Below are 17,110 nucleotides of genomic sequence, written 5' to 3' on the forward strand. Positions count from 1 at the left end.
GTCATTGAAGCAATAAAGTGATGAAGCAACCAAAAAGTGTGACTAATTATGGGTGATTTAAGCCACTATATTCACTGAAAACTGAACTAGAACAGGCTCATATTCCTCAAACACAGGCTTTTTTCACGTATTAGGGTGAATAAATCACTATTTTCCGGGTGGTTACAATGGCAGCTCGAATAAATCTTTGATCCATTGATGATGGCTTTTTGTGGCGCGCGTGCACGTCAGTAACCCAAGGTTTACATACTCAGGGTTGATTGACCCACTTCATACCAGCTGTAATGGAATCCGTTACCCAGAGTTTCCCATCGCGGGGTATGTTGACACAGAGTTTATGGATAGACTCAGTTTGTTAACCCTCCTTTATGGAATACCCCTCTGGACTCAATACGCACGCACACACACCTACACACATCATACGCACATGACCATCAGATACCGGTGGCGCCGCTCTCATGGGACCATCTGTCACCCTTCCTTTTTTTCCTCCTTGGGTGGGGTTTTGAATATCTGTAAAAGTGTTTGTGCAGAAAAATGTCCATTCACTCCTGTAGCTTCCTCCCGGCCGGGACGGACTGTTTTTTCGTGCTCCTTTGTACCTCTTCATCTAGTTTAGAATAAATAATTTTTTTGTTACTTCATCACCTTTTAGTCTGGTTCTCATAGTTTTTCAACACATAGCATTCACAACTGGTTAAAAACGAGGTAACCGTAAAATTGGCCCGGACATCATGAAAATGAGTTAAGAGCCGCTTCTATCAACAATTCACTGATCTGACAAGAAATGTGCCTAACAAATTCGGATGTTGTCCAGATTTTTTCCTTGTAGATCCTGGTTTAGCTTCGCTTTCCTCTGATAACTTTTGACATTGTTCTCCCTGATTTGTTATAACTTTTGTCTATACAACTCCAAATGTTTTTCACAATCTGACCGATTGGTACAGCCAAAAACATGGCAATAAATCACTATTTTTTTTCGTTCGACGTTCGGGATCTGCTTTGTTGCTGAGTACCTCCAATATAGCGACTTCCGGTTTGATGATGCAGTGATGACGCGCTGTAAAAACCCTCTGTTAATTTGAGATTTTTTATTCATAATCAGACTCATGTTTGCCATTTTGAGACAATTCCAGGAAAGAAAAGGAGCAGTTTTAATGTTCAATTATTTGCATTTGTTCCATGAAAACAGAGTTAACACCAACACTGCAAATGCTGCAAATATTGAATCGGTTTTAAATTAAAAAAGAAAGACCAAGTAAACTTGTTTAATGCACAATCACTCCAGAATAAAGAAGACAAACTGATTTACTGACAGAGGCCTTTAATTATCAAAAAAAAACAAACTTCTGCCCTTTGATGAAACAAATAAAAGCAGTGGCGAGACGTCTATTAGCAGCAAAGGCTTATTTAGCCCTTGTTCCTCTCTTCTTCTCTGTGGGATGAACACTGTAACCTTGAGTCCTCAGTAAATCCTGCTAATCCTTAATCCCAGTGGTAGAGACTTAGTCTCTGTGCAAGGCTTTACCAACAACACACAGGTCAGGGTGTGATGCAGAGCGTGTTGCAACTCTGAAGTCTGATTGGCTGCCCCACTGCTCATCATCTCCTATTGGTTCATCATCCAGCCTGAGAGAATCAAAGGAGAACATCATCATCAATAAGGGAAACAAAACAATAATATAATATCATTTACAGAATTGTGTTGTCATGTATTACTGGGTTTTACAGTGCAACTATTGGTTAATTTTAAATACACTGGAGCAGCGTTTCTCAAATGGGGGTACGCAATGGCACCACAGGGAGTACTTGAGAAAGGGAGTGGTAAATCAACAAATAAATTGTCAGTCTTGTTCCCACCCCAGGTGTGAGATGAGCGGAAATGAGAAAAACAAAAGAAATGAATCTATCCAGGAGCCACTAAATCAGTGTTTTTCACTATTTATTGGTTACACCATTCTGCTCTCCTTTTTAGTCTGTACACATTCTTTAATCGGCACAACTCATTTTAGTCTGTTTTCATCAAAACCCCCTTACAAATCATATTGGATATTATTATTATTATCAGCATATCTAAACCCATTAACATGTGCATTAAAGCATGTTAGTGGATTTTCCTCTTTCTCCGCTAAACTAGTAAATTAAGGTATCATTAGCATAACAGATGAGGCTGGGATATGTTAACGTTACTAGATAAAGTTAGCAACACACAGCCTTAATCACAAGGTTAAATTTTATCAATGCCATTCAGAGCCAGTCCTATTAAATTCTGGGCTGGGGAGCGAAACCACCATCACAACCACACACACACATCCACCAATTAGGGCTAGGCGATATGGCCTTTTTTTAATATCTCGATATTTTCAAGCTATCAAGTATATCGCGATATACGATAAAAATCTCAATATGTTGCCCTTGCCTTGAGATGATGCTTTGATGCCTACAATTGAACCAGAATGGCAATGTTCAATATACATTGATGTTTACTCTGTGATGTAATTGGGGTTTCCTCTAACTATTATAGCATAACGTAACTATTAGTTTCTCTTTTCAGAGGCAAAACCTTAAAATAAGGTGAGGCAGTTAAAGCCACATGCCAAATGTCACACAGGGACCTTTATTAACAGAAGTGTAGAGAACAATATCATAATATATGAAACAAATTATGTGCATTTGTGCACATTTTAAAAACAATTTCAGCTGACTGAAGTGCTGGACAGTTTTTTGTAATACTACAATTAACTATCAATTCATTTTACCTCTCTCCGTTTCTGGCAACCCAATTTTATTCTTTTTACCGACATGTTGGCAAGTCACGGTCTGAATGTAAAACGTTGAAGTCTCTCTTGTGCATGCGGCATAGGCAATACTAACTAAAGGTGGAGGGAGGGGCGTTATGACACACATTTTGACACATTTTTGAAAATAACTCATTATGGGGGGAAATCCGTAAGAGCAACATAAATGGCCTCTTGTACTGAGTGACAAAAAAAGTAATAATAATAACAATCAGAATTTTATTTTTTGGGAGGATTGGGGACTAGGCCCGGCGGTGCAATTGCTCCTGTTGCAACCCCCCCCATTTCATCTAACGATGTGGAGTTTGAGAAAATGCTTAAACAGGATTCATTTTGCTGTAGTAAATTAAATTAAATGTAATTAATTAATTATAATAATAATGATGTGCCTGCAGAATAACTTGAGTTTACTTCACACACACAACTCAGTTTTATCTACCCACATAGGCTACATATCTTCTTTTTTTTTTTTTTTTTTTTTTTAATCAAATAGCTTTTCAGTTGTGTTATTTGTGAAAAAGTGCAAATGAAGTGTTTGAATATGATTACCGCAAGGGAGATATGAACTAATCACCGGTAAAAATCCCAGTAAAACTCCAGAAAACAATCATCAGTAATAAATATTATCTCCCTGGTAAAGACAGTAGCTCTAACAACAGGTAAAATGATAAACTGATGATATTACAGCCTGTGAATGCAGCACTTACTCCGCCTCTGGGTCCTAGTGCCAGCCGGCCGGTGAAGCATGTTTACCGAGGTCCGTGTGTGTTTAATGTGTCCGTGTGAAAGTCTGCATGTTTATGCCTCTGTCCATCCACTCTTTTCATTATATCCATGTCTTTTAAGGCTTTCTTACATAATGTCGGCTGTAGTTCGGGCCGCCGCCATCTTGGATTATGTCGTCACCAGCGCGTCATCAACGCAAATCGCACAAGCCCAGAATGACTCAAATAACTGTAAAGAGGTCTTATATTAGTCTATTTTCTTTTTATGTATATAATATGTTCCCCACGATATAAACAGGTTCACAATATAATTATTTTTTATAGTTTCTGTTTCCACTGTATCCAGAATAATAATAATAATTCTCAACAAGAACTATTGATTGATTTGTCACATGACTGGTTTTATTTAGTTTCACATCTACCTGTAGCTCTATGTTTTTTAGACTGCTGACAACTTGTTTGTAGTTTTATTTCAGAAAGTTTCACTTTTACAGTTACAGTTGGAAACCTTTGTTAATTGAATATCCTAGTTACATTACAGCAACCAAATTAAACTATATCAACTAAGTGAATTAATAAAATAACCTGTGTAAAGGCTTTTTCAAACTAAAAAATGATCTTGTGAAATTTGTGACCTGCTGACCTGCACAACTCAAAGAATCTGAATCAAGAATCATTATTTCTTGGCAGAAATACTTTTAAACACTTGCTGTACATTCAGCTGACATAAAAATCTTGTTTTCAAATATGTAGAATAATTGTGAATTTATCAGAAGCAGTAGTAGTTTTAATATTTTTGTTAATTTTTTTGCAGGCACCTTTTTTGTTCGTCAAATGTTTTTAAAATAAACTAAAATTAAATAGAGAATGTTATTTAACTGTTGAACCTTGTCATAATTTTATTTATTTATGTATTTTTTTAAATTGAAAAAAAAAAATGTTTATGGTCTTGGTCTCGGTCTTGGTCTCGGCTTGTCTCGGTCTTGGTCTTGACTCGGTCTCGGCTCCCGAAAGTCTTGGTCTTGTCTTGGTCTCGGTGCATTCTGGTCTCGGGCAAGTCTTGGTCTCGGATAATGTGGTCTTGAACACAACACTAACGATTGGAGCATCCCCATGCAGCACAGCAAACCATGGTGGCGACTACATACAAGGACACCATGTATGAAAGGCACAGACAAACTGCATGACAAGTTATTCATGTTTCTGACTTTGTTAGACATTTATTCAAGGAATTTATCTTGGTACACAAGTGTATAGTAGATCTTTGAGTTCAGCTCATGAAAAATGGGAGAAAAGACAATAGTGTTGCGTATATATTTTTGTTCAGTGTATAAGATATATTTTTAAAAACTGAAGGTGGACTTCATATCAAATTGAATAAAAATTAAACAAATTGTACCTATGAAGTAGCTCACAGTTTCAGAAAGTTTGGTGACCCCTGCTCCAGATGATGCTAAATCAGTGGTCTCCAACCTTGTTTTGGATGGTGACCCATTTCGATATCACAATATTCTGGCAACCACAAAGACAGTTTTTTCTTATACAATTACTTTTTTATCATGTTTGTTATACTGTGCTACAAAAACAGAGAATAGCCAGGATTACTGACAAGTTGTGCCATCTTAGATATTTAATACTGCATTTTATTTGAACTACATTTATATTTGAGAAAGTGAAAGTATAGAACACCGTTGTTTAAGATAGTGTTGTGTTTTTGTGTAGAAAAGGATAATAAATTCAAAAAACAATGCTTTTTTAATCAGTTTTTTTTTTTTTTTTTATCAATTACTTAACCTTTCAAGGGACCCCATTTAAATTCCAAGCTACCCCAAATGGGGGTCACAACTCCAAGGTTGAAAAACACTGTGCTAAATCCTTGTTTATTTTATGTGCCTGTTTTCTAGGATGGCACACAGTCGAACAGCTAACTTTGACCATGATGTGCTTAATAAGCAAAGAAGAACTCATATGATGCCAACCCCAGGGTCAACCAAAGACTTCATTTTTTTGTTTATTCATGTTCAATAAAGTGTGTCACAAATACAGAGTAGCTACCTTTTATAGTGAATTTTATTTGAACTAGATTTATAGTTGAGAAAGTTTAGGATACAGTTATTTGATATGTACTGCGTGTGATGTGTATTTCAATAAGAATAATTATTCAAAAAATGTAAAAATATAATTTTTATCCATTTTTATCCATAAAGTTTTAAAAAAAATTTAATTTCCACTGACTGTCTCTCTGACTAATCACAGGTTGAAAAACTTTCAAAGTTGCTTATAATAGTGAAAAAATGGAATTCCTTATAATATTACGCATATAGGGATGAGCGAGTACAGCATTATCTGTATCTGTATCTGTTAACCATATGAATTATATGTGACTATACTCTGAATGGACGGGGCATAACCCGGAAGTGGGCGGGATTTATCCCGGAAATGGGTCAGGTTGTCTTGAAATGGGCGGGGTTCAGTCATGGCACCAGGATTTTTTCTCTCCCAGTGCTAATGTGGGAGTGCTGAGAACAAAAAAAAACAACAAAAAAAAACTATTACTTTTATGAGGAGTTTTTCATTTTTTCTTCAATAAAATAAGTTATGCAACACAGAATGTTAAATATAAATGTAGTTTTAACTGAATTTAGTCAAAGAATAATTAAAAAATTAGTTAAGCATAATACAAGTGACCACAAGGCAATGGCAACAGTGACCTATTTAACACCTGACAGCCACTCTTTCACCTGCCAATAATCAGACAATACATCTAAAACGCAAAACGTCAAGGAAGAGCTAACTCACCCTAGGTGTTTTTATAGGAGAATGATATGTTTGTTGTTGTTTCTGAGTGTTTGGACAGGCAGGCAAGATTGCTGAGTCGAGGGGTAAAAGTTTGCAGAGGCTCCCTGGGAGATGTGCTATTGGTCTTCATTTTCTACGGGAACTCTTTTTTCTTAATTATCTATTGCATTGGCCTGCTAGTGAACCCTAAAATGATGTGCGAAAAAGACTCCTCCATACCTCCCATCCCCTATCACTCACACACACACACACACACACACACACACACACACACACACACACACACACACACACACACACACACACACACACACACACACACACACACACACACACACACACACACACACACACACAGTAGTATACGTTAATCAATGAACCCCATTGGGGTACAAGCAGGGATTTGATTGGAACAGAACGGGTACTGGAACTTTTTAATGTTTTTGAACTCAATAAATTGATAATAAAAATATTTAAAAATCTTAAATAAAATGTTCAAGGAGTTTAACTGGGGCTACACAAATTCCTTACGCCCCCGAGCCCCGGTGTTGCGCCATCCCTGGCAGGGCTTTAACCGGTATATTATTTTAAGCATGCAATGGGGATTTTGAGTGAAGACCGTGAAAGAACTTCCAGTTCTTAACTCTACTATTATTATGACAAATTACTGTTTTCATATGAATCTCATCCAACTCAACAACAGCAGTAATTAATCTTATACACAGTGACGTGCCTTGGGTAGGCAGGGCGATGCAAATCGAGACCACCAATGTCGACACCAATGACAAAATGACGAAACTGTGAAAAACACGTGTCAAAAGTGTGATGGCTCACTTCTCCACTGTTTTGACTGTCCGAAAGCGGAAACTGGGAATACTTCATTGGTCTTATTTTCAACCAGAAATACGTCATGTGTCACTGTGCATATAGCCCATTGATATGGATTGATCAGATTTTTTTATATTTATTGCTGATTAGAAATCTATTTACAGCACAGCATCAGCATTGAGCTTCAGATCAATGGTTTTGATCACGATAATAAACAAACTATTTACAGAACAAGTTTTAATTTGCAATAATCAATACAACACATGCGGTTGCAATTATGAAGTAAAATGAAATGAACAAAAGTTTTCATATTCAACATAACTTTCTTTTTTCAACTTTTACATTTTTTTTGTATTATCACTGTGATTTTTATTATTATTATTATTATTATTATTATTATTATTATTATTATTATTATTATTATTAGTTTGGTTCTTTTTTTATTTTATTTTTTAATTCCACACCAGGGGGGTATTTCATCAAACCCAGCACAGGGTTAAGTCCAGGTTTAACCTGTTCTAACTGAATCAGTGTGTCATATTTAACTGGAACGGCGGTTTCATTAACTAGAAAACACCTTGGTTACCATAGTAACACAGTCCCTGGGACTCGAATGAAGCCGCGTCATCATTTTTGAAATAAGTCATTTAGTGATGCTTTAAAACACTCAACAAAGATCTACCAAAAAAAGGAGTCAAAAAGACTTCTGTTGTACTTTTTTTTTTTTTAATTCCGCTTTAATACGATATTTTAAAAGGAAATTAAAAAGAATATCATGGTAAATGATTTAACATGATTTTAAATCCATACAAAAGATGATAGAATTATTGTCTTATTACATGATTAATGTGTACCATATTTTTTTACAAGATATCACAGTCTTCATGTGTTTAAACCATCAGTAATAATATATAAGGATAGGCGTATCCATCTCCTTCATTAACTGAACGATATAAATGTGTCCATTCATTGATCAGAGATTAATAATGAGAAAGCTGTGGATATACAGAGAGGGAGGGGCTTCAGGGACTGTCACAGGGCAGAGCACTAAGGCTCCCATTCATAGACATTATATATGTAGACGCTGCATAGACTGTGGAGGGACACGTCAACAGCGTTGCCATCTTGGACCAGTGGTGGTGGCAGCAGTGCATGGACATTACGACAGAAAGAGGTGTTTCTCAATCTCTAAGTAGAATTATTCGTTGAATTTTGAACCGATTTCAAAACTGCTTAATTTTTTCAAGTTATGATGCAATGTACTTGGATATATTTAAAATGCTGGTTTTACCACTTAACACTCAATCTCCACACCCACATCCTTGAATATTTCAGTTCTTCGGCTACAGTAATTAACAATAATGATATAATAGTAATGGTGATTGTAATAATAGTAATGGTTATAATAATAATAATAATAATAATAATAATAATAATAATAATAATAATAATAATAACAATAATAATAATAATAATAATAATAATAATAATAATAATAATAACAAAATAATATAATATAATATTAATAAAAATTAAATTAAATTGGGCTTTTTGCCTTTATTGGTCATATATGTTGTTACATATATTGAAATTTGTCTTCTGCATTTTACCTCATCCCTGGGGAGCAGACGGCAGCCATTTTGCGGCGCCTGGGGAGCAGATAGGAGTCCAGTAGCAATAATAAAAACAATAATATTAATAATAAACAATATGTATTATTATTATTATTATTATTATTATTATTATTATTATTATTATTAATAATAATAATAATAATAATAATAATAATAATAATAATAATAATAATACAATGAAAATACCAGTAACTATAACATAAAATATGAATAATAGAAATAATACTACATTAATATGAGAAAATAATTATATTTATAAGTAGTGTTTGGAATAACTGCGTTAAAAATAACGGCGTTATGAAACAGCGTTTGTTTTTCAGTAACGAGGTAATCGAACTAATTACTTTTTACGCTGTTACAACGCCGTTATCGTTACTGAACGTTAAATGCGGTGCGTTACATGCATTGATTGAATAAAATGTTATCCGAAAGCAACCCTGGCTTCTTACTCAGCTGTTGTGAGGAGGTGGGTTAGAAACAAGGTGAGCGATTATGATTGGCTTAGGCGGCATCATGTTTCATGATTGCCAGTCAGGGCCAGTGTTTTTACACATGTGCCAGCAAGAGGAGGCGGGTTAAAAACAAGGTGAGCGATTATGATCGGCTAAGGCAATCATAATCACACACACACACACACACACTGCAGATTGGATGAATCAGCAGAGATGGTGAGCGTGGAGCAGTCTGATGAAAAGTTGTCATTTTTAAGGTGACGATACAAACACTACTTTAAATGTAATTGTGGTTAAAGGCAAGAACGCACATGTGAAGTGTTCATTATATCCAGGAGAGAAGACTTTGTCGACATCCGTTGTAAGCAACTCAAATTTAATGAAGCACCTCACGACACTCGCATCTAAAAAATGTGGATTCTTTGACATATCGCAACTTTTTTTTTTTTTTTTAACAGTAACACAAAAAGTAACTTTCCTTGGTAATGAGTTACTTTTATTATAGAGTAATTTAGTTACTTTTTGGAACAAGTAGTGAGTAACTATAACTAATTACTTTTTTAAAGTAACGTTCCCAACACTGATAATAAGAATAGCAAAAACAATAATACAGTAGTACAATTACGGTATACAATAATAGTGATAATTGTGAAATGCAATGTACAGCCTTAAACAATGTTGTCAATAAAAACCTGAGCACATCTGAACGTTTTATGGGTTCCTTTTGTTCTATTTATATCTGTCTATCTGTCTGTCTGTCTATCTAGCTATCTATCATGTCTGACGTTTGTTACAAACCAACCCCGTGAAAATTGCTTGAGCGATTAATGACCACTTTAATTGTGTAAACACATCATTTCTCTATAGATGTAATGAACTGCAGGAGTGATTGCCACCAGTCCAAGAAGGCCGCCCTGTGGGCGGCAGCAGTCGATGCAGAGTCTATGAATTATAATGTCTATGTTCCCAATGACAAAGACACACTATCGCTTTTTCGGATGTGCGCGCAGTGCATGCAACTCCCGTGCACAGCTCATCTGCACCTGCAGTGTTGGATGTGACATCCAACAGCACCGCTGCCTGCTCCCGCTGTTCATTTAGTGCTCATCAAACAATCATAAGTCTCATAAATTACATAGTTGTTTGCTATGACAAATTGACTAAATAACACCTTCTTTAACCCTTTACTACTTTAAAAAATGTTCAAACCACAGTCGGCCCTTTTTTTTTAATGTGTCCGTCATTTATTTTCACTGCTCAGTAACAGATGACGTCACGTCCTTTTGGTCTCAGCATTGGTTCCTATTGGCTTCTCATTCATCGTAAAAGCTGCAGTGCATGCGCTGTCACTCTCTAATCAATGAATCTGTGTTCGATCTTGTGGGTCTAATGAGGACATGCACTTAAGCTAAACACTGTCAGCTGGCTCGGCTCAGTTCAGGGAGCTCCAAGCTGAGAAGAGTTTGATGAAATGGTAAAAGCCAGTGTGGTCACGGACAGCTTAACTGAACCAGGTTTAAACCATAAGCCGAGCTCTACTGAGGAGACTTTGATGAAATACCCCCCTGGTTGACGAAAACACCGACTACCTGGGTCTCCAGCAAGTGAAATTCGGACTCTACCCGGGAATGATGCACATATCCGAGCACTTTTGTAAAACCAATGAGAGAAGTCGCATCAAAGCGACAAACGTCCTCTGCCAGGAAAAACCTATATTGTTGTCAGCTCGTGTGGAGCATTAGCTATAGCAGCTAACTCTGTCTTTCTGCCTTGGAGACCGATACCACATTTACGCAAAAAATATCTCAAGGAATGCTCCAACTGGTCAAATAATCTAAATCTTTATCAGACTTGCTGTCAGCTAAGGCAAGTTTATCCCTGTCAACTTTTGAAGGCATGCGCGAGAACTGAACGAGAGCGAGATTACCGAGGGTCTGAAAAGGCTAGGTATTAAGCAGTGGTATTTCTTTAAAAAATCAAAAAAAAAAAAAAAAACATGCTGGTCCTAACTGGAGAGGAAAAACGTGTGTGGGCAAAAATACTGATCAGAGATTATATAATCCTTTAAACCAGAAAAAAGCATCAGATGTAATCAAATCAACTATTTGGTATTAGCTAAAACACACAGACACACATTGCAAAATAAAAGATAAGACCTAGAAAACAACAGAAACAAGCGTGATCTATGAGAAAAGAAACCTTACCATCATTAAAAGAAGTCATCTCAAAAATATTTCCACAGGATTGAAAACCATCTCCAGGAAAGTTGTTTATCTGTGTGAAATCTGAACTTCTCTACATCAGTACAGAATATGACTGATAAGGAGAAAATGTTTTTTGACTCTCAAAAGCAAGAAGGTTAGACTTTAAAAGTATATAATAAAAACAACTACCTTTGCAGTTCTGTAGCAGAATGGCATAAAGACAAAAAATATGATGAAGGGACATCATCAGGGATGCCATGGGGAGATATGGTTGCCACTACATTTTATTTGAGAAGGATACAACTGATTGAATGAAGAAAGTTTCACTGCAGAACTTCTAAATAATCATCTTCTAATGATTTTGATGGATGTAAATGGATTGAAGTCTTTAAGTTGTCAATTTGGCTTAGAATTTTGGTACTTTGTCCAATTACTTGTTCTTAAAAAAAAATGGAGAGCACATCACATCGCTCCATAGCTGACCAAAAATTGTAGTATGGATATGAAAATATAGTTGAGTATCAATAAGGCACCGTTCATTTCAATATTCACCCTTCTGTATTGTTACTAAGTTGATAATATTTCGCAATATGGCAAAAATCCCAGTGATTTCTAAAGCAAGTTTTCATTGTGTTAAAAAGCCGCAGAAAGAAAAATCTAACAAAACAAAAATTATGAGGCATTAGTATGAATTCTTACCCTTGGGAACATATTGCTGGCTCGCTCCCACAGGTCGCCGCTACTGAAATACCTTGTGATCGAGGTGGCAGACCTAGACTTTGTCTCCGATCTGACTGGCTCCGCCGAATGAAGGGCTGTGGTCCTTGAATAAAAACTGGTAAACTTCCACGCCCTGCCCACGTTTTTGAGAGAAAAGAGACTCTGCTCGAGGTCCATGCATGAGGAAGTTCGGGGGCTGAATAAGGCTGGGTCTCAAACATAGACGGAGATGCGGGACAAAAGACCGAACGTGCATTGCTAACCTTTCGAGCACTTGAAGAGTCTTCACTGCTGTTCTCTCTTGACAAGCGTTGAATTTTTGGTGAGGCTGGTGGGGATGGGGCTTTGAAAGGGTAAGGAGCGGCTGAGTTTGAGTTTGTATTGTTCTGCTTTGAAGCCAGAGGGCTGGGGAACTTCCTATGAATTGCTGGTGGTGAGGGAAGCCGTCTGTTAACAGAAGGGGTTGCTGGCGGAGTAGAGAGATTCTTTGATTTACTGGGACTGTGAAGTCTTTTATGTGGGCTGTTTGGGGTTAAAGGTAACATTCGTACTCTAGATGCAGGTGGGGTGGCAGCTGTTTGGTCTGTGGCTGTGGTAGTGGGAGGCACTGTTGGTCCAGTAGGAATAGGACTTGGCACTGAGAGGTTCCCACTATCTTGCATATCTGTTGATTCTGTTTGTTTCATTGTTGATGTCGTATCAAAAACATTTCTCTGCTGTGTGATGTTTTTCGCTTGATGGTAAAACAAATTATTCTCCACCCCTGGTTCCATATCAGGATGGCTGATTTTGGATTGTGCACAATTGTCTTGTTGATCTGTCCTAACTGGTAAGATTACTCTCAAAGCTTGTGGCACGCCTCCTCTGCTTGGCAACACTGGCACTGACTGAAAAGATGCCCTTAGTCTTTGTGATACAACAGCTCTTTTTAATAAAGGAGACTTCCTGAGATTTGAAGCCACATCTGCTGCTTCAGTTGAAATATTCTGAAGCCTTTCAAAAGAATTGTCCATTAATACTTCAAGAGGGGGTGGAGGAAGACTCTCTAATTCTAAATAATCACTTTTTTCACTTGACATTCCATCTAATCTACAGCTGATTATACCAGCACTAAGCACAGCTTCAACATTACCTAAGCCAGGCAAGACAGGAACACCACACTTGCGTACCCCTTTGAGAGGCCCCAAAACTTTAGCACCTTCTTGTTCTCCTATTCCCTGACTAAAGGTATCAATTAGTTTTTTGACCGAATTTCGACCCCTTTGAATCCCACATGATGGTTTTGGAGACACAGGAGGGCTAGGGGTGTGTATTGCTTTCATGGGGACTTTTGGTGTTGGACTGTGTTTGTAAATGTTTTCTTCCTCTTTGTTTAGTACCTCCTTGTTTTTATCATTGCCCTTACTATTGTGTGCCTGGTCTGGAAGCAATGGTGCATTGCTGATCTTGTTTACTAAAGGTTTTTTGCGGTTCATCAACGGAGAGTGTAAAGTTCCTTGTTTTTGCTTCGAAAGGCAAACCTTTGTTTTTGCCCCTATTTTGCTTTTGCTCATTTTCTGCATCCTCTGGTTTAAATCATTTTGTGTCCTTTCCAGTTCAAGTAATGTTGGATCTTCTCCTTTACTACGCAAGGATTCTGCTGACCGGGAACGCTGTTGTCTTGTTACAGCTTTTTTCACACATGCTCTGTGAACAGGTGCTGCAGACTGTGGCCTCTTCGGAGAATTAACTTGATCATCTGTCCACTCCTGTGTACTGGATTTTTGGCTCCCTGTAACCTTTGATTTAGCATTTGTGTTTTTTAATGGAACAAACTGTATCTTGCTACTGATAGCATTTTTCATTTTAAGAGTCATTTCTACATTTTGAGGATTCTCAATGCGCTTTGATGGTAGGCGATGGGAAGGTTGTAGTTTGCTATTTACTGGTGAGGAATTTGATCGTTTTCTAAATTCTACCTCCACACCTATCATACTACCATCTGCTTCATCATCACAATCCTCATCAGCATCCAAAGACACAGATCCAAGCAGTGAGTCCCTCTGGCCATCAGCCATCAAGGTGCATGTAGAATTAATTGAGTTTAGTGATGTAAGGGAAACACTTGGACTTATTTGACTCCTATGTTGATGAATCTGATGTCTTGATATCCGTTGCCTGTTGTTCAGTGAATTATATCCCATCATACTAACTGGGGTAGTTCTGTTTGTCCCAGTGGATCCACAACTTTCTCTTCTGAGGTTTCTTTCAGATCCAGCAAGTGATTCACTCTCGGCCCCAATCCCACTGTCCTCACTAAAGAGAGCAGAATCCTCTGGCCCTGGTTTGCGAAGTGATGCAATTTCAATAAAAGTTAACAGGTTCATTAGCCTGGTTTCAACTGCACGCTTGACCTTCAATTTCTCCTCTAAAATCTCAGAAACTGAAGCAAAGTATTCCACCGCATCCTCCAAAGCAGAGTCTGCAATTTTACTGACTGCCTGACTCATATTTTGCATTCTCTGTGTGGTGTACTGAAGCAGCTGCTGCAACAAATCTGGTGGGACTTCCGTAGTAGCAGAGCCAGATTTCAGAGATGAAGATGAAAGGTTTTCCATTTGACTGGGCCAAGCAAGATGTTCTCTGTTTTCTTTTAAAACATTTTCTCCCTCGTCTGCCATTTCTTCCAGTTGCTGAATAATTTCTTCGTAACGCAGAGCAATGAAGGCAACCATAGGCTGAACAGAGTGCTGTGTGTCAGTTGCTTGATCCAAAAGTCCAAGCAAGCTATCATATTTGTTTATACTAGGGTTCAAAAAAGCATAAGCAGCTTGGTGCGCTCTTACCAAGGGTTCCGGAAAGTCCACTTTTTGCTCTACAGATTTGTATTTACCCATGTCTTTCTTTTTAACACCTTTCCCCCCTTTGGTGTTTTTCTTTGGTTTCCTACTCAGTTTTTTCTCAGGTAAATCCTGCTTTTCAAGACTTTTTTCTTTTTTCGGTACAGCGGATGCACTTTCTGCTCCTTGATTCGGCATTTTACATGTGTTTCTGTCCACATTTATTTTTTTCTGCTGGGTCATGTGAGTCTCTTTTGAAATTATTTTGGTTTGTCCAGCTGGTTTCCTTTCCTTTGTTTCCCCTTTTGTTGATTCAGGAAAAGTGTAATATCCTCTTTCTTCAAGCTGCAGATCTTTTGGACTTTCTTGAGGTGGAGGGGGAAGCATTCTACTCCTCCTCGTAGCACCCAAAATTCCGAATTGGTTTCCTTTAGATGGTGAGCAGCCCATTGTTAAGGTTCAAAATAAAGCAGGCTGATATACAGGTATATTTCTGTGACTGAACAGTGCACAGAATCCAGTAGGAAAAACAGAGAGCCAGTAGGCAAAAAACAATGTCCTTAGGCATGTGCCGTGTCAGGCATTGTCAAATAGCTGGAGTCAAGTAGCTTGATGAATATCCGTTTCACAAACTCAAATACAGATACATCCAACATAGGTGATAGTCCACTGGTCACACATAAAATAAATCCACAAATGTAAACTAAAATGTATTCAAATGTCCATGTAATAATGATAAGCTTTCTTGTCAGCACAAAGGACCAGCAGCTGAGAGGATTAGCAGGGCTTTCAGCAAACTCCTCAGCCTGCGCATATGTCACGTAAAGCATGTAAAACACACCTACTACTAAGAACATAAGCTTATTTAGATAGCTGGGGCTGGCATCAGCTTTTTATAGCTTGCAAAACAATGTGTCTCCATTTAGCCTGTTTGCAATAAAGAAAGTGAAAAATCATCTTATAAAGACACAAATTCATTCTTTGACACTTTTAGACTTTTAGAGTTTATAGGTCATTGTGTGACTATTAACTGTAATCTTTTCATCAGTAATTTTATGTTTTATCCAAATTATCAAGATGCAAGCAATACCCTACCAGAACTGGGGGATCAGCTTTTTAGAAAACAAAAATAGTTTTTGCGACTCTGTGATCTATAATTAAAACTCCCAAATAAACATTTAGGTGACAAGGCAATATGGAAACTGCCATGGTGTCTGAGGGCTTTCTAGTTCAATAGTGATTCAGCCAAAAACAATGTATTCGCAAGTATAGATATTTAAAAACGCAACCATGTTTTTAACATTTTCTAAATAACTTAACAATGTTTAAATACAATGTAAAATCTGTCCGATCTAAAAGTGGTAAAAATCAATAAATAAATCCAACTCGAAATTTCCATAATTATTGAAAATGTATATTTTGAGTTAACTCAATATTATTCTGGTTTTAGCTTTTGTTGTTACCTTTGTATTTTAATTCAGCATTTGTAAATTTATTAATGCAGTTTGCATTGTTTTTGCTGTGGTGATGACTTTGGTATGTTTGTGTTTAACATTTTATTAGAAAGAAGATCCTGAGGAAGAAACAACTGAACATCTGTTTTCTGATTGGCTCTCCTCTAAAATCCCTCACCTGGATGAACTGAAAAAGGTGTCATTTTCGGTGTCATGATAAACAATACCCATCATGATTTATACTCACTAGGGTTGGTATCAATTATAATTGTAATCACATAATTGATAATTATTCACAATTATAATTGTAATTGTAATTGAAAAAATCTGTTGCTGTGATAATCATAATTAAATTGTAATTGAGTTCAGATAATTGACTTTGGAATTGTAATTGCCATGAAAATTTGATAAACATTTTAATTATTATTTAACGCAAAACTAGCAAACCATTTTACAGTTTTATGTACAGTTCTACACATATGTAGTCAATCATCAAAATGTGCTTCATATCAAGCTTTCCCACCTTTCACCATTAAAAAATTGAAATCGAGGGGTATAGTGACACAAGAAAGGCTCAGTTTCCCACACCAAAAATATTAAAACCTACATTTTCATTGATTAGGAAGCCAAACAATGTAACCAATAGATAGGAAAAAAATTAGATGATTGATATTTGT

The 17,110-nt window shown here is 36.9% G+C and overlaps 1 protein-coding gene across 1 annotated transcript; it reads right to left on the minus strand.

Annotated features, from left to right (window-relative positions):
• Positions 1-1,447: 1,447 nt before the first annotated feature.
• pcare1 (photoreceptor cilium actin regulator 1) lies at positions 1,448-15,429 on the minus strand. Its single transcript, XM_028442577.1, has 2 exons — positions 12,140-15,429; positions 1,448-1,629 (listed from the first exon to the last, which is right to left on the minus strand). Exons 1-2 carry the CDS (start codon positions 15,427-15,429, stop codon positions 1,506-1,508), a joined length of 3,414 nt encoding a protein of 1,137 aa, XP_028298378.1. The 3' UTR covers positions 1,448-1,505.
• Positions 15,430-17,110: the final 1,681 nt, after the last annotated feature.

The sequence above is a fragment of the Gouania willdenowi genome, unplaced genomic scaffold (assembly GCF_900634775.1).
Source record: "Gouania willdenowi unplaced genomic scaffold, fGouWil2.1 scaffold_55_arrow_ctg1, whole genome shotgun sequence".
In the NCBI taxonomy this organism is placed as follows: domain Eukaryota; kingdom Metazoa; phylum Chordata; class Actinopteri; order Blenniiformes; family Gobiesocidae; genus Gouania; species Gouania willdenowi.

Excerpts from the sequence above, each read along its gene's own strand:
- pcare1 (XM_028442577.1), bottom strand. The coding sequence starts at position 15,429 with ATGGGCTGCTCACCATCTAAAGGAAACCAATTCGGAATTTTGGGTGCT. Across the intron at positions 1,630-12,139 it reads CCAGCAATATGTTCCCAAGG|GCTGGATGATGAACCAATAG; the intron begins GTAAGAATTCAT and ends TGATTCTCTCAG.